This window comes from Aphanomyces astaci (genome assembly GCF_000520075.1).
Source record: "Aphanomyces astaci strain APO3 unplaced genomic scaffold supercont1.9, whole genome shotgun sequence".
Lineage (NCBI taxonomy): Eukaryota > Oomycota > Saprolegniomycetes > Saprolegniales > Verrucalvaceae > Aphanomyces > Aphanomyces astaci.
The window spans coordinates 271,113-296,535 of record NW_009798272.1 but is presented as its reverse complement, the minus strand read 5'-3'; the positions used below and the strand labels follow the sequence as shown (position 1 = coordinate 296,535).

At 48.6% G+C, this 25,423-nt stretch overlaps 8 protein-coding genes across 11 annotated transcripts; 4 read left to right on the top strand and 4 right to left on the bottom strand.

The window, feature by feature from the left end:
* Positions 1 to 8: 8 nt before the first annotated feature.
* On the top strand, positions 9 to 1,822 carry H257_04919 (hypothetical protein; the record flags this gene model as incomplete). The annotated part of the gene is made up of 2 exons (XM_009829579.1): positions 9 to 116; positions 163 to 1,822. 2 exons carry the CDS (start codon positions 9 to 11, stop codon positions 1,762 to 1,764), a joined length of 1,710 nt encoding a protein of 569 aa, XP_009827881.1. The 3' UTR covers positions 1,765 to 1,822.
* Positions 1,823 to 4,547: 2,725 nt separating this feature from the next.
* Positions 4,548 to 5,413, bottom strand: H257_04918 (hypothetical protein). Its single transcript, XM_009829578.1, has one exon. It carries the CDS (start codon positions 5,399 to 5,401, stop codon positions 4,553 to 4,555), a length of 849 nt encoding a protein of 282 aa, XP_009827880.1. The 5' UTR covers positions 5,402 to 5,413; the 3' UTR covers positions 4,548 to 4,552.
* A 572-nt stretch (positions 5,414 to 5,985) lies between these two features.
* Positions 5,986 to 8,134, bottom strand: H257_04917 (hypothetical protein). The gene is made up of 7 exons (XM_009829577.1): positions 7,759 to 8,134; positions 7,352 to 7,709; positions 6,952 to 7,040; positions 6,687 to 6,878; positions 6,549 to 6,635; positions 6,356 to 6,481; positions 5,986 to 6,305 (listed from the first exon to the last, which is right to left on the bottom strand). Exons 1-7 carry the CDS (start codon positions 8,113 to 8,115, stop codon positions 6,054 to 6,056), a joined length of 1,461 nt encoding a protein of 486 aa, XP_009827879.1. The 5' UTR covers positions 8,116 to 8,134; the 3' UTR covers positions 5,986 to 6,053.
* Positions 8,135 to 10,998: 2,864 nt separating this feature from the next.
* H257_04916 (hypothetical protein) lies at positions 10,999 to 14,472 on the bottom strand. Of its 4 annotated transcripts, none has more exons than XM_009829573.1 (7): positions 14,177 to 14,472; positions 14,013 to 14,108; positions 13,478 to 13,962; positions 12,315 to 12,942; positions 11,682 to 11,867; positions 11,422 to 11,640; positions 10,999 to 11,198 (listed from the first exon to the last, which is right to left on the bottom strand). In XM_009829573.1, exons 1-7 carry the CDS (start codon positions 14,432 to 14,434, stop codon positions 11,064 to 11,066), a joined length of 2,007 nt encoding a protein of 668 aa, XP_009827875.1. In that variant the 5' UTR covers positions 14,435 to 14,472; the 3' UTR covers positions 10,999 to 11,063. The 4 variants fall into 4 exon arrangements, with proteins under 4 accessions (XP_009827875.1, XP_009827876.1, XP_009827877.1 ...); XM_009829574.1 differs by having other exon boundaries at positions 11,422 to 11,628; XM_009829575.1 differs by having other exon boundaries at positions 11,422 to 11,867.
* A 166-nt stretch (positions 14,473 to 14,638) lies between these two features.
* H257_04915 (hypothetical protein) lies at positions 14,639 to 16,359 on the top strand. The gene is made up of 2 exons (XM_009829572.1): positions 14,639 to 15,594; positions 15,939 to 16,359. The coding sequence occupies exons 1-2, from the start codon at positions 14,651 to 14,653 to the stop codon at positions 16,210 to 16,212; spliced, it is 1,218 nt and encodes a 405-aa protein (XP_009827874.1). The 5' UTR covers positions 14,639 to 14,650; the 3' UTR covers positions 16,213 to 16,359.
* Positions 16,360 to 17,224: 865 nt separating this feature from the next.
* Positions 17,225 to 18,496, bottom strand: H257_04914 (hypothetical protein). Its single transcript, XM_009829571.1, has one exon. The coding sequence runs from the start codon at positions 18,481 to 18,483 to the stop codon at positions 17,446 to 17,448; it is 1,038 nt and encodes a 345-aa protein (XP_009827873.1). The 5' UTR covers positions 18,484 to 18,496; the 3' UTR covers positions 17,225 to 17,445.
* Positions 18,497 to 20,558: 2,062 nt separating this feature from the next.
* Positions 20,559 to 22,599, top strand: H257_04913 (hypothetical protein). Its single transcript, XM_009829570.1, has 2 exons — positions 20,559 to 21,179; positions 21,224 to 22,599. Exon 2 carries the CDS (start codon positions 21,756 to 21,758, stop codon positions 22,311 to 22,313), a length of 558 nt encoding a protein of 185 aa, XP_009827872.1. The 5' UTR covers positions 20,559 to 21,179; positions 21,224 to 21,755; the 3' UTR covers positions 22,314 to 22,599.
* Positions 22,600 to 23,018: 419 nt separating this feature from the next.
* H257_04912 (hypothetical protein) lies at positions 23,019 to 24,983 on the top strand. The gene has a single exon (XM_009829569.1). It carries the CDS (start codon positions 23,126 to 23,128, stop codon positions 24,953 to 24,955), a length of 1,830 nt encoding a protein of 609 aa, XP_009827871.1. The 5' UTR covers positions 23,019 to 23,125; the 3' UTR covers positions 24,956 to 24,983.
* Positions 24,984 to 25,423: the final 440 nt, after the last annotated feature.

The window sequence follows — 25,423 nt, the reverse complement described above, 5'->3', positions numbered from 1 at the left end:
TCGAATTGATGCGGAAGGCGGACGGGGCGTTCGAGCTGGTGGGATGCACCAAGACACGCTTGGACCAAGCTGAGAGGGATCGAATGGATCTGAAGATGGAAGTTGCACACTTAAGGGTGAGTAAGGCTACATTGAACTCCTTGTACTATGCCATCTTGGTAGGAACGGTTGCTTCAACGGATGGGCGGCGATGCAACGGCGCAGGAGTTGGAGGAGGAGAGCTTTATCATGAAGAAGGAGCTGATGCAAATGGAGCAAAGTCTCGTCGAACATCAGGAGTTGCTGCTTGTCGCGAACACCAAGCACGAGAAGGCGTTGACAAATCTACAAAAGATGGATGCCGCGTGGAAGGCGAGTGTGGGTCGGATCCAGGCGCTGCAGTCGGAAGTCGAGTCACGGGACAAGCAGCTGGCCGAAGTGGACATGCTGAAGAAGATCCTTCGGGACCAAGAGTTTGCCATCCAGACATTGGACGGGGATAACAAACAGCTTCGGGGACTGGTGGCATCCAAGGACGCGACGGTCATGGAACTCCAAGGCACGATCGAACGCATGCAAGTGGAATTCGACCAAGTACACCGCCAACTCAATGCCAAAGCAGGAATGAGCAAGGATGCGCAGCGCGGGGCAGAAGGCGAGCTGCAGGTCATGGTCGAAAGGGCCGCGCGGTTACAAGGCGAAGTGAATGCCTTGCGCGAAGAAGTCACTAGCGTGAATGCACGGTCGGCTGAAGTGGAATCGACGTCGACTCAACTCAAGTCGAAGCTGTTGCATCTCACCGAAGAGCATGCCACGTTGCAGATTCACCTGGCGGGGAGCAAGGCCGAGAACGAGCGGCAAGCAGCCGACTCGTCGTTCCTCAAGGCTGAAATCTCCCGGCTGCAGGCAGAGCTCAACTCCAAGGACCATGAGCTACTACAGCACCAGCAGCTCAACTTGGACGTGGAATCGGCCATCAAGGACACGAAGAAGAAGATTCAGCTCGACGAACAAGTGCGCCAACTTCAAACTCGGCGCATGGAGCTTGATGTAGAGAAGAAATGCAGGGACCAAGCCCACGAGTACGACCTGCAGCTGCAGCGGCAAGGCGCGATCTTGGCCGACACAAAGGATCAACTGGACTCGGCACTGGCGCTGCATCGGCAGCTGGTCCATGTCCTGGGCATCGACGACCCCTCGAATCTCCACGACCAAGTGACCGCAGAACTCCACCAGAAAGCGACTTTGCAAGACACTGTCGACAAATTAAGGCACAAGCTAGCTGTGGCTGAGAAAGCGGTCAGCGACCACCACAAACTCCAGTACGCGTACACAGAGCTCGAGGAAAAACACTCCAAAACTCGACTCGCCATGGAGCGCATTGTGAACCGCAAGACAAAGTTGGGCGGGGCAGCGCCCGTCGTCGTCGTACCGACGCCATCACCAGCAATGCCGTCGCCGGTGGCCACTGGAACAGCCGCCGCTGCCGTGTCGTGTTTGCCGACAGTAACAACCACGACGCCACCAGTGCTGGAGAAGCCTGTATCAGGAACGGTGGGGGGGGGAGGGGGGGCGCCCCCCCTCAAAGACAGCACAGCCACCACGCCAACGAGCCATTTGCACTTGAAACCAGCCCCGTCGTTTACGCTCAAGCGCAAAGCGCCTTCGTTTTCAACGGGGGTTAAACCTGGCTTGGCCGAGCTCAGGTCAAGGGTGGCGGCCCAGCCTGTAGCCAAACACGTCGCTGTGAAATCGCGATACATGCAGCCACCCAAATATCTGTAGACACCGAGGAGTAAATATAGTATTAAACGATAATAATGTTACCAATAATGATCCCAAATGAAAACGACACCAACGCCGGCTACTATGAATTGGGCACCTCAATATTTCGTACTTCGTATATACTTTTTTTGTGGAGGGGGTTTACCAAATTACCTTATTTATTGACATGCTGTGGAGTTGCTCTAAATGCGAAATGCGGCGGAGTTGGACTTATATCAACCAGGGAAAATATCTCAACTAGGGAGAATATTCGATTCAAAACGAAGTAGGGGTTGCTTATACGGGCGTACAGTGTTGGGGAGAGGGCGATAACGTTATATCCAGAGCAATGCAAGTTTGAACTCGTAGAGGATATTGATAGTCAACCCCCCAAGCATTTGTAGGACGACCCACCAATGAACGGTACACTGGCAGCAGATGCCAAAAGAAGGAACAGCAAAGTGGTTTGCATCGAAGGAGGCCAATATACTTGGTAGAATTGGATAAACATTTTTGTTTTGAGAAAATACCGGTATCATAGGTCCAGTCCATTGGGTTTGGGGAGCATACACAATTAATATCTAAGGTGGTGTCATTGGACGAGCACGTAGTACATATTATTGATTTGGTACGAATAATAACGCCGACCAAACCACACAATTGGTCAGTCTGAAATTACTCTTCGCTGATTGGCTACACTATTTTTTCTTTTTATCTCGTGATTTCTATGGAATGGGGGGAAAGCCATGAAAAAAACTTCGCGGCAAGATTCGTGATCGGTTTTACGAATCGCGCAGAATTAGGACATTTGTATTGTCAAGTCGGTTCGTAATTGGAGCCGTCAGTAGAATCGAATAGATTTGGCAAATCGATTTGACAATGAACTAGCCAATCAAAATCCACTCTTAAACCCCTCCTTTTACAAAATTTCTGAATGGTTCAGCCAATCAAAACCCTTTCTAAAAGACCACTGTTGCAATTTGAACTCGATACGAACGCGTGCTACCGGTACAGTACTGTACCTGTGATCGCTCCAAGTAGGACATCAAGTAACGTTAGGGCATTGATGTGCCTCTTAGACTCGATGCATCTATTCGTGCACCATAGATGTGTTCTCGCGCACCAATTCATACGCCGCTTGCCATGGGGTCGTGTGAGGTTGTGCAATCCTGTCATGGTTGATTGGATATCGAGAAGCAAAGGTCTCGGGTATACGCTGAGACTCGTATAAGAAGCGCTAAGCCTTCCAACTGTGATGTACGCCTCGCTACAACTACTCTATCCTCAACTGGTTCCCAGCACGACGTGAGTACTGGACAGTCTTGTCTTGCAGGCCTCATCCCGTGAAGTCATGAAAGGCAAGGCCGTCAAGTATTGTGAATTCGCTATAAAAACTTCCAAAATTCTCGTGGTTTGTCTTATCAATATTGAATCTCGCTGGAGTTCTGATTGTCCAATCAAATCCACTCAAAATTGGATTAGCCAATAGCGTCGATTCATGATTCGATTTGGCGGCGAGATTCGATTCGACGCCGCTTCAGCACCTAACGTTATGAAAATGTCAGTGAAATCTGATCAAAACCGGCAAATCTCCAAGCGGACTATTTAGGCATGCGCATTGGTACCGGTAATACTGTAACCCAAAACAAGACTTATTTTTGATTGGACAGAATCCTTTAACGCATGGTGATTGGGTATCTCTGTCTAATCTAACAGTGCATGCCCAACTGGAACCATAATAATGTTCGTCATTGACCAATATGTTACAGGTCCAACCGGAGAAATCATAGATAATGAAGCGAGGGAAACACGGCAGTAACTATTTGTAGGGGACAATGGGGGATGATACACGACCGATGCAAACTGTAGTATAAATACGAAAAATTCCATAAATACGAACGGTGAAACGCCTGGTAAACACGTAATCATATGAGCTTAATTTAGCATCTCTCGCATTTGCAAGTGGCCTTGATTAAAAAAAGTTATGGAGAAAAAACACACGTCTCTCCTCCTACTGAAAAGCTCTTGATGGTCAAATGTCACCAGTAATGTTACTTTATGCAACCCAGCCGGAACACGATCCAAAGTCAGGACCAGCGTCCGGGAATGTCTTGGGTTCGGCCAGGCACCCATTGGACGCGTCATTGCGGACGAATCTGGTGAAGGATATGATACCAGTAAACTCACGTGCTTAATTGTCTGGTAAAATTTCAAAAATAATATTCCATTTTCTCGCAAAATGGGATTAACCATAATGCCATTTTCAAAATTGAGGTAAAAGGTCTATTTTGTAATATGGCGTTTTGAACCTCTTCAACGAGTAAATCCCACGTAGAATTACTGGATTTGGGTTAATACTCTTCGAACTAGACATGTTTCAATATTGATCAGATTTGTTGAATTCGGCCCCAAAATGGGGTTTTGGGGATGAATATTTCCGGTTACCAGACGCACCCTATCTGTTCTTCAATGTGTCACGTTTGGCAGTCAATTTGAAACCAATGAAAAGATTTACTTACAATTCCTTGTTGGCGAATAATCAAATGATTATTATTTTACCCTAACGTTAACAAACCATCGTGTCAAAAACTTTCAACTTGCATTAAGAATGGCGTTTACGTTTGGAAGATGATTTATACTAGTAGTAAACAACACTTTCAGAATAGATCTCTAGTTTTGTTTATTTAACGTTACCTCATTCATCTAAAACTGGCTGAGAACCTTCCCCACTGTCCCCTACAATACTGTAGTACAACACATGCACGGGTAACTACTATGGTAGTACTTCGAAGTACTAACTACTACTTATTTAGGAGCTGTCTGCCGCTGCAGCATTTACAGGAACGGTCCGAACGAATGACGGCGACGGCACTTTCGTGCAAAAGTTGATCCAAAGGCGTTTGCGAACTTGCATGGTGAAGCTGTCTTGACGACGCCAGGGTCCATTGAAGCATCGAGCGTACTGCCACCCATTGTCGTCGCCGAGACGGACGTCGTATACCCATCCGACGCGCGACACAAACCCCGTGGGGGTGGCAGCGGTGGTGTCGGACATGTGGAAGCCGCCAATGGGGAGCTGGTTGTCGGTGGATGTCCAAGGATATGGGTCCATGGGGGGCAAACGCAAGAAATCTTTCGACCATTCGCGCCGGACGATGGAATATCGTTGGTGTTCCCACGCCTCGAGCTGGATCGTGTCGTCCTTGACGGACTGTGTGATGATATCGAACGCAAGCTCAACTTGGGGGCAAGGGGTGCTGGATGGAGTCGCTCGGCGGCGGCGTCGGCTGCTCGACGTGGTGATGGGAAACAGGCGCGAGACGTGGTTGTGGATGCCAGTGGGTAGGTCCCCCAAGTGGATATGTACTTCGCCGACCAACTCGTCAGGGAGAATGTCGTTGTGGTCGAACACTGATACATGCAGGATACACCGCTCGCGCTCCGTCTCGAGCATGGTCACAACGTACATCTCGGCATTCCATGTCGGGTTGACCGTGAACGGCACGACCTTGCTCACGTGCGGCCGCGGTGTCTTGTGGACGCCATGAATCTCCATCACAACGTACGGGTCACACGAGTTTGAGCCCAGTAGCCCCGTGTCTGACGGAATGTCTAGAAGTCGCTTCAGATGGACCCGCACCTGCTGCTGTCGGTCCATCCTCGTAATGGCCTTCGAGGATCGCAATCGAATCACATGTAACCGACAAACCTCTTAAATTCGATACAATCAATCTCAGTTTGATGCAAAATGCGAAACGTTACAAGGATTTATGGTGGATTCGGTACAAATTTAATCTCGCCGCCGAATCGACCGAATCGACGCTATTGGCTAATCCAATTTTTGAGTGGATTTGATTGGCTCTTACACAAAGGACAAGTATATTCAACCAATCAGAACTCCACCGTGATTCAATATTGATTAGACAAACCACGCGAATTTTGGAAATATACTACGTAGTATATTGTGCTTTCGAGTGAAATTTCGTGTTGTGGCGTGGTTTCTCGTTGGAATTTAAATCGATTTGATTGGCTACATCAGATGAGCTCAAAATTATTAGCCAATCAAAACCTTCTAAATGAAATTCAACCAATCATATCGATTGTGGATCGATTTGGTCGGCGCGATTCGATTGCACCCCTCCCCAAATTTGTATCAAATCGACAATATATATATATATATATATATATTGTTTGATTGGATAAAAACCGATGGTTTCGGAAATCCGATTGGCTCAAGTTACATCGTCCACGAGAACCTGTTAAGAATCCATTTTTCCCATGATAATTTATACTATCAATAGTACTCCACTTCAAACTACAGCCGAGTTGTAACTGTTGTCGCCTGCTGCGTGTTGTTGCAATAGTATGGGCGGCACAAACACTTCTCCACTTCCTTCTTCGTCGCTCCATGCATCTTCATCTTGCGCGGCGGCGCCGTCGGACATTGTGCCATCACCATCGGCCCTCTCTCCGTCTCTGCCAGCAGCACATGTCCGATCCACCTGGACACTCGGGGGACTCCACAGCATAATTAGTCCATCTTCCCCACCCGTAATCAGCTCCTATCATGGCCTCCGAATGAACAACCTCATACATATCTTGCATGGTGTACCCTAGTCGTAGGTCGGTATATACAGCTCGTGACTCGACTGTAGTGTGCCGTGAGCTTGGTGCACGGGTCTGACCCGTGCAACAGCTGTGACACCACCGCGCCGTTGGTTCCGAATGGATGGTACACCTAAATACCTACCAATCAGGCCAACCCCAACTACTATAGTAGTCGTCCTAGTAATACTAGACTGTACCACGGTCGAGTCGCTGCCGCCTTCTTGCGCGAGCCCGACAGTCACAGGGCGAGGTCCGTTGCATGTAATCACGCCATAGTTGTGAAACTACTTGCAATGTTAGGGCAAAGTCGGCAAAATGTTCAAGCTCGTACGAACCAAATGGACGCCTGACGTGGCATGCCACAGCCGCATGCAGTTATCTCGGCCAGAACTGACAATAAATCGACCATCTGGAGTGAACCGAAGCGACTGAACCGCCGACGTATGGGCTTGTGCATTCGAGAAATGGACACTTCTACTGCTGCGGCGATCGTCCTCGTGTCGGCGAGGTCGTTTAGACACCGGCCCCTAATTCATCACGTGCAAAGTGCCACTTGGACGATCCATCTGGCCACTTGTACGATCTCGAGGTACGTCGTACCGTAGCCTCTTGGCGGGGAATACTACTATCGGGTAGCCCATCTTGATTGAGTACCATCAAGCACGCAGACGCCCCCGACCGTCGAATATCTAGACACACAAGATTGTGAAAATTCGCTCTAAAGTTACAACCCATTCGCGTGGTTTATCGAATCATACTGGCGTTCGTTCTGATTGGTTGATTATACTTGTCTTTATGTAAGAGCCAATCAAATCCACTCAAAATGGGATTAGCCAATAGCGTGATGATGTCTACAAATGTGTACCGAATCCACGATAGAAATGATCGAAATGCAAGTTGGACACGACGACCTGAACAAATGTACGATCCGTAGCAACGAATCAGCGACCTTTGATGCAACTTTGTAACGAGCGAGAGTATGTACATGTCTTGTACGTACCCCAGAGACGGATGGTGCCGTCGGCAGCACCGGTGGCCAAGTGGAATTCATCAGTCCGAGACCAAGCGACACATCGAACGGCGGCGCGATGGCCGAGGAGGCGGTGGGTGCTGGCGCCAATAACCACGTCGCAGAGACGGACGTCGGCGTGGTCAGTGCCGACAGCAAGCAAGGACGTCCCGCACGGAGAAAACGACGCAGCATGCACCACGTCGTGTAGACAGAACGCACTCGCGACTTCCATTTCGTTGGCATCCCAAAGCTTCACGGTCTTGTCTTGGGACCCCGTGACGAACATGCCGTTGTCGACTGGGTACCATTGTACGGCAGTGATACCGCCCGCGTGTCCAGGGAGGTTCTAACGAGGTGCGCGCTGAGCTGGGCTTGCGAGGGTGTAGGATCAGTACCTGGGTGTAAGCGGCGTCAAACGTTCGCACGTCGCGAGGGCGCTTCAAAGGCTTAACCATGCACATGGGCTTGATCGAACTGGAATCCTCAGGAAGGGGAACTGTGTCGAAGACTGACACGTCGAATATGTATAGGGCACCGGTCCCGGCCCCCACGAGCAGGAACTGATGCTCCACCGGGTCCAAGTCCATGTGCCACACGTTCATGCCTTGTCTGTGGATCACCTTCTTCTGGTTGACACCCAATTGCCGAGACCCTTCGGCGTAGATGTCTTCAACGTACTCACGAGGCGGCACTTCCCCGAGGGACCGCCGGAGGACGTACGCATACGCGCTCGATCGCCCAACTTTTGCCATGCTTTGAATTGTATTTATCCGGATAATAAGAATCAGAGTACCCGACCCTTATCCGTACAAGTGTTTTCTCGTACACTTCAACAAAATCTACCTCTGAAACTGTTTGACCCCTCAAAACACGGCTTCTTCAGATTCTGAACACTAAGTTATTTCGATATATCGGCAAATTTTACGATAATTCATGTTTACATGTACCCTCAGCCTCGATGTTTAAGATCCTCACAAAAGTGTACTCACTGTCACGTCCTAAAATGTGCCGAGTTACTCATCGTTTGAGGACGCACGTTATGCCGGCATGGTCAAATTGAGTGGAATTATGTCAAACGGAATCTGCAAGCGATCCGTAAATCGTTTGCACACGATTTGACAGTGTCGCAAGTTATACGAATACATCGGCGACACCGTCAAATTGGGCAATGTAGTTGACCAAACTCTTGGGTATAAATATGTAATTCAATTTACATGTTAGTATTGTGGATTCGGTACAGATTTCCATAACGTTACCCCATCGAATCGAATCGAATCACGAATCGACGCTATGGGCGAATCCAATTTTGAGTGGATTTGATTGATTGGCTCTTACAGAAAACACAAGTACATTCAGCCAATCAGAACTCCAGCGTGATTCCATATTGATTAGACAAACCGCGCGAATTTTAAAAGATTATAGCGAATTCACAATAACGTGATCGACCATTGATCGGCCAAATGACCATCGATCGGCCAAGGTGTTTCGTCCAATTGAAATTAATACGATGTTTCATTGGACAAAATAAATCCTTGTCATAAATTTTACCTGTATAATATGATGGAGGTAAACAATTCAACGTTGAACAATACTTGCAGCTCTCACTCTGAATACGTATACCAGTTGAAATTTAGTAGACCTTTGAGACATAGTCTTTGAATTTTTGGAGCGAAAAATTGACCCAACTTTTTTCAATACTTAATTCAAGTGTAAATTTTGGCCGATCAATGGTCGACTGTGTAAAGTGCCGAACTTTGACATTTTTTTGGCCTGCCAAGAATTGTTTAAATCGATACATTTGAATATGCCGCGAAAGAGCTTTCCGTCAGCTTTCCGGAAATGTTGGATTCAATGAAATGCCATGAAAACCAATTGAGATATTTTAGTTTGAAAATTTTGAAAATTTGGCTGATCAATGGTCGATCACGTTAACTACGTACTATAGTATATTGATATTACGCTGTAAAGTTAAAATCACTCAGCGGGCACTTAACGTACGATAGTATGCTGGTTCTGCGAGGCTCACAATACAATGTTCCTTGGACCCAACACAGCACAAACTGTGCCGACGCCATCCGCTTAACAGTAAAGTAAGACCTTCTTTAACTAAATATTTAAAATGTTAATAACAGTTAGGGCACTGAATGCGCCCGTCATGTCGCTCAACAATAAGAGGTGAATGGCGACACGTCTCGTGGGGCACCTCCGTCCCCGCCCAGTTCCTTTCGATGCCGAACAACAGCAAAGGTTGGAACGGTACAATAGTATTAACATCTAGTATTTTGTTGTGTGTTTCTTTTTAAATGGAGCGACATGGCAAATGAATCGACGACACAACCAAATGTATTGCAGAAGGATTTAGCCAATCAGATTGCAGGAAACCATCAACAACGTCAATTTAGTGTGTGACTTCAATTAGTGTGATCCCAAACCCCTCAGAAACATACAAAGTTTTCAGAACAAAGAATAATAATCGATCAATAGATTTGACAATTCAGCACAAACGTCAGCCAAATTTGGGGCAATAACATATCTCGATGCAACGAATGGAAATCCCTGTGACACTGTTAGCACAGACATGCCTTTGAATTTTTGGAGCGAAAAATTGACCCAACTTTTTTCAATACTTAATTCAAGTGTAAATTTTGGCCGATCAATGGTCGACTGTGTAAAGTGCCGAACTTTGACATTTTTTTGGCCTGCCAAGAATTGTTTAAATCGATACATTTGAATATGCCGCGAAAGAGCTTTCCGTCAGCTTTCCGGAAATGTTGGATTCAATGAAATGCCATGAAAACCAATTGAGATATTTTAGTTTGAAAATTTTGAAAATTTGGCTGATCAATGGTCGATCACGTTAACTACGTACTATAGTATATTGATATTACGCTGTAAAGTTAAAATCACTCAGCGGGCACTTAACGTACGATAGTATGCTGGTTCTGCGAGGCTCACAATACAATGTTCCTTGGACCCAACACAGCACAAACTGTGCCGACGCCATCCGCTTAACAGTAAAGTAAGACCTTCTTTAACTAAATATTTAAAATGTTAATAACAGTTAGGGCACTGAATGCGCCCGTCATGTCGCTCAACAATAAGAGGTGAATGGCGACACGTCTCGTGGGGCACCTCCGTCCCCGCCCAGTTCCTTTCGATGCCGAACAACAGCAAAGGTTGGAACGGTACAATAGTATTAACATCTAGTATTTTGTTGTGTGTTTCTTTTTAAATGGAGCGACATGGCAAATGAATCGACGACACAACCAAATGTATTGCAGAAGGATTTAGCCAATCAGATTGCAGGAAACCATCAACAACGTCAATTTAGTGTGTGACTTCAATTAGTGTGATCCCAAGCCCCTCAGAAACATACAAAGTTTTCAGAACAAAGAATAATAATCGATCAATAGATTTGACAATTCAGCACAAACGTCAGCCAAATTTGGGGCAATAACATATCTCGATGCAACGAATGGAAATCCCTGTGACACTGTTAGCACAGACATGCCTGAATTTGAATACTTTGTTATTCGTACTGTGCTGTGCAAAGGACGTTACCAAGACACGTACGAAATGTGTGTGCGAATACTATATATATATATATATATATATATAAATGTGTGTGCGAATACTATATATATATATATATATAAATGTGTGTGCGAATACTATATATATATATATCCTTAGATATAGTTTACGGTTCCGGCAGCACGCTTCGACAGGTGGGGCACTCCATTTTCACTTGCATCCATTCTTGCAAGCACGGGCGATGAAACACATGGTCACACGGGGCAATCATGTAGTCTCGGGCTTCCAGGTCGAGCTCCACCTATTATATATACCCCCCAAGCCCAATTATTATATTATTTTTACCCAAAACATATAAACCTCGTATATTCTTTCGACACCCAATGCATATATATATATAATATCAAGACATATAGTTCGACATTCACCTCCATCAAAAAGATCATATATATATATATATAAATCAGTACATCCTCATCCATATAGTCAACAATATAGCACGACCCGAATCCAACTAGACATACCATGCAAATGACACAGTCTAGTTCGTCGCCTTGGTTGAGTCGCAGCAACGACAGCTGGTCCGCATCCATGCGCCGTTCGTAGTTGTACTTTACGGGAAGAAACATAGCTGGGACGAAGAAGCGGGGCCCCCAGTACCGCTGGAGGAGCAGCACCCCCACTTGAGCCCCCATCCACAGCACGAGTGCAATGCACACGTTGGGATGGTACTGCAGTGGAAACTATATATATGAGCACAACTAAGTGTTTGGAAGGGTCTTACTATGGGCATGGCTGAGAGGAAATTCTTGGGGCAGCCAAACACGTAGAGGGGCAAGAACAGCCGAGTGGCCGACATGCCGCAGATGTACCCGTTTTCCAATGGGTTGCGCACTTCCCGATGGACGTTGTGGACGATCTGGGGTACCCAGAACGACGACGCCACAAATACCAGCACGTGGAGCCATTGCTATATAATACCACCATGTACATAAGATAATATAGATATATAATATACATCCATTGGCATAGATGCTTCCATCCATATATGTATATATTATGGCCATTGATATAACCATGGAAACAAGTTATATGTGTACTATCTCCCTTTGCATTGATACATTCATCCAAATATGTATATATATATATATACGTATTGCTATTGATAATTGGCCAAATACATTCAATCCATAAAGGAAAGACAAAGGTCATTCATTACCAGTGGCAACATCCAAACATAGGTACAGTGTATATATCCAAAAACAAACCACTGCTATATCCAATCCATCCATCTAAAATAATATATATATATATATAATATATATAGATAGATATATACATCAAGTGGCAGGAGCAGATTCATCGACTCGATCCCATCACCCTACTTGGCCAACCACTGTTTGGGGTCCGTACGTACCCATCCATAGTAAATCACGCACAGCCCCACGAGCAGCGAAATGTAAAACCTCGAGTACAACGTCGTGAGTTCCCTTCGCATGATATTCCACCCCTCAGTAAACTGGTGAGGTCGCCTCGCTTTCCAGATCACGAGCAAAAAGCGCATCTCAAAGATCGAAAATATGATCAGCTGGAAGAACGACACGGTTGCAAACAGCGTGAAAATGTGCTGGGCCACGATGCCCGTGGTCAGGTGCAGCAGACACAAGTACGAGTCGACCACAGCTTGCATGCCCACAGTGACGAGGCTCACTTTGGCGGCCGCGGCCTGCGTACTGCTCAGCTGCAGCTGCTTGAGTAGGACGTAGATCTGTACGAGGCACAGTAGCGCCATGAGAATGGCGTACCCACTCGCCTTGGTGTAAAATGTGTTGAAGTTTTCTTCGACGAACGTCGCGTTCGCGCGCCAGTACAGACCGCAGACGTCGCTGCCCGCCAAACCAGCCAATGCGCCCACGGAATTGACATCCCCTGGCGTGATGCTGGTGCCGCGGGTCACGTCCATGTCGACTGTGTATACACAGGGCTCGCGTGGGGACGGGAACCCGCCGCCGCCCGTGCGTAGGCGTTGGTTGCTTCCCATAAACCTGTACAAGGGGAAATGGTGGGTTCCATGCAATTGTATGATAGGGTACCCACAAGTACGTAGTGAACGCTACATACATATATTCATCATTCACAACAGTAGCATTGCCTCATTGTCGAATGAATGCATGTACGACATCATACTGTATGCATAACTACACTTTGAATCGAAATCTTAAAGTCTGATTGGTCAATATCATAGCTAATAAGGTTTGAAATCATGATGTGATTGGCTAAAATTGAGATTTCCATCAAAGTTATTCAACCAATCATTTCCCATAAAAATTCGAAGTAGCAAGCACTACTGGATGTAGTCTCCAAACTAGACAACCCATGGAATCCTTTATTAGTATTATTCGAATCATATCTTGTATATAAACAGACATATATATTTACACAACCACGATATATATATATAAATATGATACAGAAATATCCCCACGTGAGCACACAAACATCGTTTCGCGTTGTCACATGCTGGCCATATCGTGTCACATATAGTTCAGTTATAAATACACTTGAGAATAAGTAGCTTACGGATTGTATCGTGGTGGGGACACTTCAAAGTGCATTTCATCTTCATTGTCATCTGGGGTTGCAATCGTGGTGGCATTGCTCAAACTCATGGCAGGGTAGACCAAGTCGATGCTGGCTTCGGGCATGTTGCCGAAGAGCGTGAGGCGGCCAATGCGCCGAAGGAACACGCCTTGGACGGGCAGGATGGTCATGGCTAGGGACTTGTCGTGCATGATGACTTGCCCCGACACGTACGCGACGTCGGCGTTGACGTCCTCGACGGGCGACGGTTTTTCGCTCAAGATGAGCCAAATGACGCCGCCGGTGGACGACCCTGTGGGCGGTATGTCCGAAGGAGCGTGGGCGGCACTGCCGTAGTACGGACGGTACGCGGGATGCACGGAACGGTTGGCTTCCCGCAGTGCTAGGTCGGCTTGAAACGTTGGTTTCGACACCGTGGTCCATTCGCCCTTGTACACCCCCGTGATGTTGTCTGACACGATGACCTAGGTATGAATGACATGACGGGCGGCGCGGAGAAGAGTTCGTTGGGGACCTGTCCAGGATGACGAAATGTGCGTTCCGCATCAAGCAGCGACTGAAAGTATTGGATTTGGGTCGTGCGCTCCGTGGCGTTGTCCGTGTAGGGCCACTACCGACATGCCATCATCATGCGCATGGTCGGTCATGAAGAAGAACGAGATATTGTCAAAGGCAAACCTTGTCGGAGATGGACGGTGTGGTACTTCGCATGTGGGTTTGTTGCGTGTTGCCGTCTAGGAAGAGCAGGAAGAAGCACACAAAGATGGTCGTGCTGAGGAGCCGTTGCAGACGATTTCGCTGCATGTTCATTTGATATTCCTGTTCTTCGCGTCCGAGTATCATGATGCCAGGAGGAGCTCCACCGCCTCCTCCACCTCCATTGTTGCTGTTGCCTCCCTGGCCGGCATAGACCAAGATCACAGCATCGTTCCGCATGCTGGGGCGGTCCGTGCTGAACAATTAGTCGAGGGGAGATGATGCTGGCATAGAATTTTCGTTGCATTTGACGCTTTATTTTTCATACAAAATCCAAGATCTCGCCTGTGATTTTATTACACTACAGAATGCAGGTTGGCGGTTGTCCGGATACATTAACCGGATATTGGCAACGTTTGATTTTTGCGCTCGTGCACATAATTTGGTTGCTTGGTCATGTCGCCCAAGCCGCCGTTGACGTCAACGACGCCGCAATGGCAGCTCTATCTCTACGCTGCGATCTTCCTCGTGCTGTCCATTGTATTGTCCAATGTGATTGCCTGGTTTAAGCAGTTCCGTCAGGAGGCTCGTATTGCCCAAAAGACTACGACTTTGACGCAGGACGCTGCGGTAGCGACTTCACCGACCAAGGCCGTGATTCCCGTGACAATCCTCACGGGTTTCTTGGGCTCGGGCAAGACGACGCTGCTAAACTCAATTTTGTCGTCGCCAGACCACGGGTTCAAGATCATGGTGTTGGAGAACGAGCTGGGCGCAGTGAGCATCGACCATGACCTCATTGCCAACCACCCACGGGAAGGCGTCGTGGTAATGCAGAACGGATGCATGTGCTGTTCCGCGCCGGCCACAGCCACGACCAACGAGCTGGAGCGCATTCTGGACCAGCTGCTCGAGATGCAGACCGCGGCCACCGACCGCTTTGACTACCTCATCGTGGAAACCACGGGAGTTGCCGACCCCGGGCCAATCCTCAAGACGTTTCTCGAGCTTCGCGCCAGTCGGTTCCGGTTGGATGGCGTCGTGGCGTTGGTGGACACGTCGTCGCTGCTGAAAATGGACTCGCAGCAGCACTGGCCCGTGGAAATGCACTCGCAGCTCGTGTACGCCGACCTTATCGCTCTCAACAAGATGGACTTGGTGGATGGCAAGGGCATCGAAGTGGGCAAGCTCAAAGCGCACATCCGAACCATCAACCCCGACGCGACCGTGGTCGAGTGCCGCCATTCGCGGCTCCCGATCGCGGACCTGCTGCATATTCGCACGTTCGACGCGAGTCGGTTCGACTTTGACGCGGTCGTCGAATCCAAACATACCAAGGATTTGGACACGGTCGTGCTGTCCGCCACCACACCGTTGGACTTGGGCGCGTTTGGCCACTGGTATTGTCCTATTACCCTAAATTCGGTTGACTTTTGTGCGGATTCTTTGCCAAATCTATCATCGATCGATACTTTGTTTATGTAAAGATCGTCCAGTATCACACTAATTTCAGTCGCACACTGATTTGGTGTTGTTGCATTGGTCGAAGAGTGGGGATTTGATTGGCTACTTGATTTGCGTTCTGGGTTTTGATTGGTCGTATATCGATTGTCTGAATTCGATTTGGTGATATACCCCCCCACTCCAATTTCGAATCGACTTATACTGACCCGAATATAACACAAAATGCACTACATTGAGGAATGTGTGACGACGTGTTGTTTGTATTTGCGACAATGTGTAGGTTGAACAACGTGGTGGACTCGCACTGGAAGCGCGGCATCTTTCGGATGAAAGGGTTTGTGCTCGACGAAGGTGGAAATGTGTGGCTCCTCCAGTGTGTCTTGGACACGTATACGCTAGCCCCAGCCACCGACCAACAGCACAAGACCAAGCAACGAGCGTTGACGTCTCAAGTGGTTGTGATTGGATTGCATCTGGACAAACATGCACTGGAAACATCGTTTGCATCGGTCGTGGCGCGACACCAGTCGTCGCAAAAAGACAAGCGCGTGTAGAATTATACTAGGCATGTATACTCGACTTGCATGGCATGTTGGTATATGTATGCAGTGGTTGGAGTGCTTTAGCCATGCAGTAGCTAGAGTGGATATGGAACGGACACTCGGGATAGTATATAGTATTGTCGATTTTCTTCAAATTTCCCAATTTTGCATGGTTCATACAAATAGAGCCGAGACATCTGATTGGCCATTATCCACTTTACCCTTTCTAGTAGAAACTCGAAAATGGATTGTAGCCAATCAGCGACAAGAAATTTCGGATTGACCAATGGGAGAGAATGGTGCTCGATTCGCTCGATTGAACAGGGTCCGGAAATTCATACCGAATCTCCAATAACACTTCACGGGATCCTTTCATGTTTGAATCACCGATCGAGCCATCACAAGCAGGGTATGGGAAAAAAGAATTGACAATTAAATATAGAAAATAATATATTGCAAAGCGGTGGACAATTACAATAATTGCTTGTGCGAGATCCAAAAATAATTTATTTGAGCCAACGAGCCAACAATATTTTATCTTCTATTTGTATCGAAATATTATTGGTCATTTAAGTAATTGACAATTCGACAATTAAATATTTAAATGCACCAAGCAATACAATAATTGTACATATTGGCCATGCGCTGCAATACAATACTATTGTTTTTACTCCGGAAAATTGTGAAAACATATTTTTTTCCCATACCCTGATCACAAGCAGCACGCAAATGCAAATCCATCAGTATTGTCGAATGTGGCAATTTCACCAAGTACTGTAATACTACTAGTATAAATCAGGATGGAGCCTCCTCAGGACTACAGTACGTACTATAGTACGTGCTAGTAGTACTACGTTGTGTACACAACCGACTACAGTATTGATCGACATGGCATGGCAACCATTATTGTTTAACAGCAGAACGAACGGGCCGAATGAATTGCGAACGAACGTCCAAGTAGGTAGGTATTCACCCTTGGAGTATGACTGGTTGCATATACTGGGAAACGCTGACTAGATAGCTAGCGATATATACATGTCATATATTTACTTCCCATTGGCATAATAGGCAATTTGAACTCTGCGACACCCGCCTTTCTTGGGGAGTTTGCACGAAGACCACACCAAACGAGATGGCCCAAATTGTATATGGTCCCTGTGATGGATGATCACACTTTGTACAGTACTAGTGTACATATTGTGCTGCGTCAGTGCAACTTAAATAAGAATCCAGACGACACCATGGTCAAATGAATGACTGGTCGATGCTATCGTCGGTAGAATCATTGCTGACGAGTCTCGCGGCGTCGTGTCGCAGACTGCTGCTTCCGATGTAGTCCTGCGGCAACATGGCCGTGGCCACGAGCACATCAAACCAGTCGCTCAAGCAGTCCGAGGGCGACCCGTGGGGCAGACGCAGGTGCAAGTCGTGCCCCGCACTGAGCGACACGACCACGACCGAGTCGTGCTTGTTGGGCTCTCGACGAGCCCCTTGGATGTAGCCACGGCGACGCGGGACGGCGTACGGTTTGTCCGATACGTAATACGACAGCATGCGGTCTTGGAGGACAAAGTAGTAGCGATTCCATCGGCGCAGAATATCCGACCGTTTCAATAGCCATCCACATTTATCGATGCGAAGGGTGTCTCGTTGGGTGGGGTCCATCCGGAGGAGGCCGTGAAGGGGATCGGTGGCCCGCATGAAGCCGAGGCTGACCGCTTTACCAGACGGAGACAAGTGATCGTGGGGATGATGGTGGTGGTTGGATGCCGACCACGACCGCGACCGAGTGATGGCGGTCGCGCGCAGCGCCGCGAGCCAAGTCTGCCGAATGTCTGAGCGAGGCGCGCGGATTTCGATGACTTTGCCGCTGGCGGCAAACACCTTGAACCCGAGCTTGTTGTTGATTTCTTCAATATGCGCGACACGAAGGACCCCACGCGGCTGGGCACCTGTTCCGATGGTGCCGTGCAGGAAAGGCCTTGGACTGCCAGGCTGGGACGACGAAGACAACGTATGGTGTTTGAGGAACTCTTCCGACGGAAACGACTCAAAGTAGCTCAGCAAGCCATGGGCAAAGCTGAAATACCGATGCCGCCATCGACCGAGCAGCGAGCTCCTCATCCACAACCAGCCAGAGAGGTCCGAGTCCGGCGTGGCATGGGGTGAGGGCGGTTCGTTGAAGTCAGGGGTGTAGCTGATTTCATCCATGATCGGCGTGCCTATGTCTCGACCACGGCGCCGCGCTGTTGCCGCCGCAGCCAGTTGGGACGCCTGTGTCATCTGTCACAGGCAGTCACGATGAGATCTGTGTATTGGACGAGACCGAATACCAGAAGGCGTTTTATAGGTTATATTGATTTGGTGATTTGGAGAGGCGATTGGGTTGGTGGATATTTTTACAGCCATGCATACAAAATATGAATAAGAGTGGATGTGACAATTGAAAAACGCCTAACTGGGGACTAAAACGCGCTGAATAGGTTCATGTCGGTTAGAACAAGATGGTCCTCCCCATGAAGACAGCAGGGAATTTAAAATTGTTGTTGGGAATTGAGCTTTCCTCGCTTGTAAGCTGAGTTTTACACTCTTAATTTGAAGTCTCGGCTAAAGTTACGTTGAATTTCGAAATTTCATTGGTAGAAAAACGATGTTACTACAGTGCCCGTCACCTGAGGTCTAAAACCTCCACTACAGTATACAATGTTCTGTACTGGCGGTACTACTACCGGTACTGTAGTGCTAACGTTAACGTTATTATAGTACACACTTCGAGTACACACTTTCAGATCACAAGTTTTTCATGAAATACTACCATTAACCCGCTAGGAGGACGAGCTCACAGTTATTAATATCGTGTAGCGTTTATAGTTTTAGACACCACGGGGCAATTATCCGTACTCTGAAATTTCGGATAATGGCAAATTGCCCAACTTCAAATATTAAAAGTGGATCATCATAAAAAGTTAGGGGTACCATTGAACATAAGAAAACTTATCAGGCAATGGGGATAATATTAATTACAAGAGGGATTGTGTTCGGGGAGGGCCTCTATACTCTATATTCAATAACTTTTTGGTAATAAATACTCCGAAGTACCAAGAATTACACTGTAACGTTAGTAGGGAGGGAGATTTCGCAATTCACGTCTCAATCCGTGCATGCTTGCATCTGTGAGAAAAATGATACGGATTAACAGTAAATTTAGACCATTTCGCTGTATAAATAGATTTCCACATCCGGAATGAACATAAGGAATCAGCTACTACTTTGCAATAATCCTGTCAGTGCCCTCTCCACTGACAGGATTATTGTAGGCAGGAACACACGTGGGAGCAGGAGGAATAACTAGAAGTGAATTACTTCTGCTGGAAAGAACCAGCCAATCAAAACTAACTATGATTGACCACGACATCCAATGATGTTCCGTGACCAAATGTCTGCGCTGACTTCTACAGTACTCTGAGGAAAAAGCCTCTAGAAGGCACAAAAACCTCCTACACAGCTAGCAGACGCTGCTACCTGACTGACAGGGCAGTGGGGATGCTCTCTATCAGAACATGGTGTTCTGGCTCTGTCTGTGGACGAACTTGTCATGGTTGTGAAGCGTTGTCGCTTCGCGAGGCCTGCCCGTCGTCGCAGACTTTTGCTCACACTCATACCGTCGGTCGACACCACACAAATACACATATTCCTTCTGGAACTTTTCGTGGTTGTCGAGTATCAAGTGGAACCTGTGCGATGTTTTCTTGCCGTCAACATCGAGTTCCTTTAAGCAAGTTGCACGCGAGCACCCCCCAAGACTTCATGACTAGATCTTGGAGGAATGGTTGTCCTATATCAACAGCGCCAAGTCATCCTCGCTTGTCCACCTGCTCATAGCACACGAAACCACCGAATGGAACCCCTCCTGTTCGGATAACCTCTATTTCTTATGCTTATCCGATTCCGCTGCCCTTTTCACAGATTCCGCTATTAACTGTAAGTTTAATGAGTTCCGTGATTGTACTAACTATTGTAGTCCGATTCTATACACTAGTACCGATTAACCACAGTTGCGCACACAGCCGTGCAAGGGCCTCCTAGGTCGAGACCTGTTTGAAATCTCTCTGGAATCGAATTTCTCCGTTCACGGTATGAATACTGAACTGTGTTGTCGATCCCGTCTACCGCGCATATATCTACAATATCAATGGCGGACCGCCTCAGGGCACGCAACTACGTAAATGTCATTGCGTTCGTCAAGTCGAGCTGAACACTTCAATCAATATCCTCGTTACAGGCAAGTGTGTGATGATGATGTGTTGTTGCAAGGTCGTGAACAGACACTGTACAACTATACATATACAGGTTGGCCCATCGGATGATCACTCCAACAAATCACAACAGACAAGAAGGGACGTGTTGTGCATTTCAAAACTCAACCTGACGATGGCCACGCAGTGGTGTGGGATCAATATGGTGTTGTTTTCACGCGACTTTATCCGTTTGGTGGCATCGTACCAGACTGGCATGGCTGGCGCTGTACTGTCATGCTTCCTCTGGTCGAGCTGGCCGGGCCTCGAATGACTTCAACTTCGCGGTGGTGCTGCATCGACTTGAATTGGCCCACGTCGTTTCGGCAGCTCGTGGAGACCAACCACAAGATTTGGACGGCGTGGTGGCGCCAGGAGTCGGTGGAAGTCGGGCTGCCTCACGTCTTTGCCACGTTGCGCACACCAAGCGGCTCGTCCTCTTGGACGCCATTTGCTTTCCGAACGCGCTACTGTTGAAGCACCTGGAGCTCCCAATGTACGCGATTGCCACGACCTTCCATTAAAACTTCGTCGACATTGCAGTACGCGTCAATAATTTCGACGCGTTGAAATGACTGCACCGACTCGACCATGCAGGTTGCTCGACCGACGCGATAGACTTTGCAGCCGGCCATGGCCATTTGGAAATGGTTGTGTTTCTCCATCAAGCCCGACGTGAACGCTGTACGACCTCGAGCGTTCGAAACCCCTCTTACATGGCCATGTAGACGTGGCCAAGTACTTGTGGACCCAAGGATTGGTTGATGTCCAAATGACGTCCGATCCGCGGCTGAAGCAAGAATGTGCCCGGTATGGACAGCTGAGGTCGATGGAGTTTATATACGCCCGGGGGGGTCGTGGTTTTCGAGGTGCTATGGACGTGGCCGCTTCGCACGGGTACCTGGAGGTCGTACAGTGGCTGCATGGTCTTGGTGGCGTCGCCAGTTGTACGGTGCACGCAATGGACTGGGCAGCGTAGAATGGCCATTTGGAAGTTATCCAATGGCTCCATCGCCATCAGCACGAAGGATGCACCTCCAGCTGCTTGGAAATGGCTTCCATGCGTGACCATTTAGCGATCGTCCAATTTCTACTTCAAGTGTACGAATTCAGAGACCATTTGGTCGGTCGAGAGTTGGATGTGGCGGCGACACATGGACATTTGGCTGTGGTGCAATATTTGCACGTTCTGGACACAGCCCACATAACCGTCGCAGCGATGGACGGTGCCGCCGGCCGTGGCCACTTGGATATGGTGTGATGGCTGAGCCAAAACCGCACGGAAGGCTGCTCGCACAAAGCCATCGACTTGACGGCAAAACACAACCACATGGACGTTGTCCAATGGCTATTGTAAGATCACCAGCCCCAGTGGTTGGACCAGTGGTTTCGGCTACGGTTGCAAGGTCATTGTACGACCGACGCCATGGACGGAGCGGCCACCAATGGCCATTTGGAAATGGTGCAGTATCTCCACCTCCACCGACGGCGGGGTGCACCTCATCTACCGTGGACAAGACCATTGAACTCAACCGCGTACGTGTAGCGCAGTGGCTCGTGGATCCCCAGCTCGTCCAAAACTATAATAGCCGCCACTCCATGTTTGCCGCGGCTGCCAACGGCAATTTGAAAGCCCTTGAGTGGCTCATGTCAAAGCACCGCCCATCCGTCGAAGATTTTACGGCCATGTACTACATGGCCTCTCGCATGGGATATGTCGATGTCGTTGCATACCTCCAGCAATTGCAGCCCGAGGTTCAAGTGGACGTGATCTCCCTAGACTTTGCGGCGGCAATTGGGCACTTGAGCATGGTTTAATGGCTCTTGACGCATCGCTCCGCTGCCGGTTGTGTGGTGCGGTGCGATTACAGGAGGCCACGACACCATTCCTCGCATTCTTCGCATGGCTCGTGGAGGTACATTGTGTGCAGCTTGTCGAGGGCATCACAATGAGTAGTGTGGCCGCCACCAATGCGGTTGCGTAGTCGCGACCCGTGAAGGCAGAAAAAACCACGACGGAATGTTCAGTTTCCGAGTTGACTGGCAACACCTTTGATTTGTGACTATGAGATGTAAAAATAGACGAGTGGGTGGTGATTCTTCACGATCGATCCTGAGTTGTGAGCTTACTGCTCATTTGACAATTGCCACGAATGGTCGCAGCCTACGATCAATCGTGGCTACGACTCGTAGCCACTACCTCTAAAGTTCCGAGTCCTCCAAAGGTGCCACGGTACTTACTTTTTTGACTTTGCAACTCCTTCCACCGCAACTGCCAACAGTAGCTCCCCGTGCCTACATGTAATGGTTCAATCAGATACATCTTCTTTGGAGTACTCGGCGGAATCATCGACAACATCCCTTTGCCACGTCAGAAAACCCCTAAAAAGTATATAGTCTGTTTTTAATATATGTGTAAATCTTGCTTGTGTTTTTGTATGGAACACTCTCAAAATAAAAAGAAATGTAGTATCCGCCAAGATCGAAATGCGATCTGCAATTCTCACTACTGTACCGGTAGCGTCCCGCGTCAATGGCTCAGAACTGGCCTCTCCGGAGCTGTCGTTTGAGTCGAAAGTTGCTCCAACAACCTGAGCAACTTTTCAATCGCCGCCCTATCAACTTGATATATGGCGCCTCGGTTTGAGTCCTCGTATTCCTGTGTGGCGACCAGCTTACTTCTGTCACCTGACCTCATGCACGTTGTGGTCGCGTATCAACACGGCATCCAAGATGACGTGCGTCCATTCCTTGAATTCGCCATCGTCTCATCACCCGATGCCATTGACAGCGCCTACGTGTCCATCGTGAACCAGTGCCATGCGATGCTGATGCCGTGGCTGGCTACGTTTGGACCATCCCGACTCGGCAAATTGTTCGAGTGCATCCCAGCCATGCACCACCTCGTGGCATGCGTTGCCATTTGCTCGGTCGACCACCCGCTGCTCGTGCATTGTCTGCGCCAGCAGCCCCAGTCAAGTGCAAACTTGCTCGGCATGGCAGCGTACGCGAACAACACTCGAGCATGTGAGTACCTGATCGCCCACAACCACACACGTGGCGCGCTTGACGCCATGGATTGGGCAGCCATCAATGGCAATCTCGACATGATCGTGCAGCTACGCCACGCCCCCCGAAACCATAGCGGCGCCATCCAGCAATGTCTGGACAAGGGGCTGCAAGGCGCGGCACTCAACGGTCATCGTCCCATCGTTCAATACCTCCTTGACAACGGCCTGGCTCCAATAACGTCGTTGCATCACCCCAAGCTTTTCAACGTATGCGCGTCGAGAGGACATTTGGCGATGATACAATACATGTTTGCGCTGGGATGCTCCTTCACGACTGACGCCATGGACGCCGCCGCCACCAACGGCCATCTGGATGTCGTTCAATGGATGCATGCTTCCAAGCGACGGGACCAAGGCTGCACATACGTGGCATTGGCTGGCGCGTGTCGCAATGGACATTTGGAAATTGTGACATTCTTACACCGCCATCGCGCCCACGACTGTTGTCAGCGACCGTACATAGCCCAGTCAGCGTTGGAGATTGCCGCCGCCAATGGCCATCTGGACATAGTCATGTATCTGCATGTCCATCGGTTCTCAGACGGCGCATTGTACGCGATGGACGCCGCGGCAGAACATGGCCATTTGCATGTGCTCCAGTGGCTCCACCTTCATCGATCTGAGGGGTTCACAAGTCGCGCCGTGGACTTGGCGGCCAAACACAACCACCTCGACGTGGTGCGCTGGCTCGTATCTATTTCAGCTTGCCAAAAACACAGCACTTTTCTCGGTCAATTGATGGCGCGACTGGGTGTATTCCAACGTCAGTATTATTGTACGACCCGCGCCATGGACGACGCCGCAGCCAATGGCCATTTGGAAATGGTCCAATGGCTCCATGAACACACTGGCGCTGGGTGTACGGTGGCGGCAGTGGACCAAGCGGCCCGCGGAAACCACCTGGAGGTCGTGCAATGGTTACTGTTTAACCGTCGAGAAGGGGGGTCAACTGACGCGATGGATTTTGCGGCTGCAAATGGCCATCTGGAAATGCTGCAATGGTTGCATCAAAGCAAGGATGCGCCAGGATGTACCACCGAAGCGATGGACAATGCATGTCGAGGGGGGTTTCTGGGCGTAGTCCAGTGGCTACATGCAAATCGAAGCGAGGGGTGCTCTAGGAATGCGCTCATGTACGCAGCAAGTCTTGGCCATTTAGACGTGGTCGAGTGGCTCTTGGTGCACCGACGGGGGGCTGGATGTGATGGCTGTACCAGACGAGTGGCAAAGTCGTGCGGGATCAACATCAACGACACTTTGCAGTCCACGCCAAGTTTCTGCAGCAGCGAGCACACGAATGAGGTCGATGAACCCAAGCAAGATGATGACGGGGGAGTTGGGGCCGTAATCGCGCTAGTTGTAGCAGTGATAAAGCTATGCTTAAAATGAAATAATCCCAGTGGATTATTTATGGTACTGATGAGTTACGGGTGGCGTGGCAATAACTATTAGGACGACTATTGCGGAGTGGATCGGATTGTGTGACGCTGCATTATAGTATTATTGATCGACGTTCGTGACATGGTAGTACGTTTGTTGTGCGAGTGTTCGGGAGCTACTGACTGTACTCACTATAGATGTGAACACAATTCAGCTGAGTAGCCAAATGAGGTTTACATGTTAGTTAGGCCCACCATTGGGGCAGGGGTCAGAGAGTCCACCATGGAGTAGGCTTGTGGACGACTAGGAGGAGGCACCAGATCGGGTCGTTTACGAAACTACTAACGTTAGTAGTACGTAGAATTGTGAATTCGCTATAAACTTCCAAAATTCGCGTGGTTTGTCTAATTCGGCGGCAAGATTCGATTCGACGGGGTCTGGAAATTCGTGCCGAATCCACAATAGTATGTAGTATTT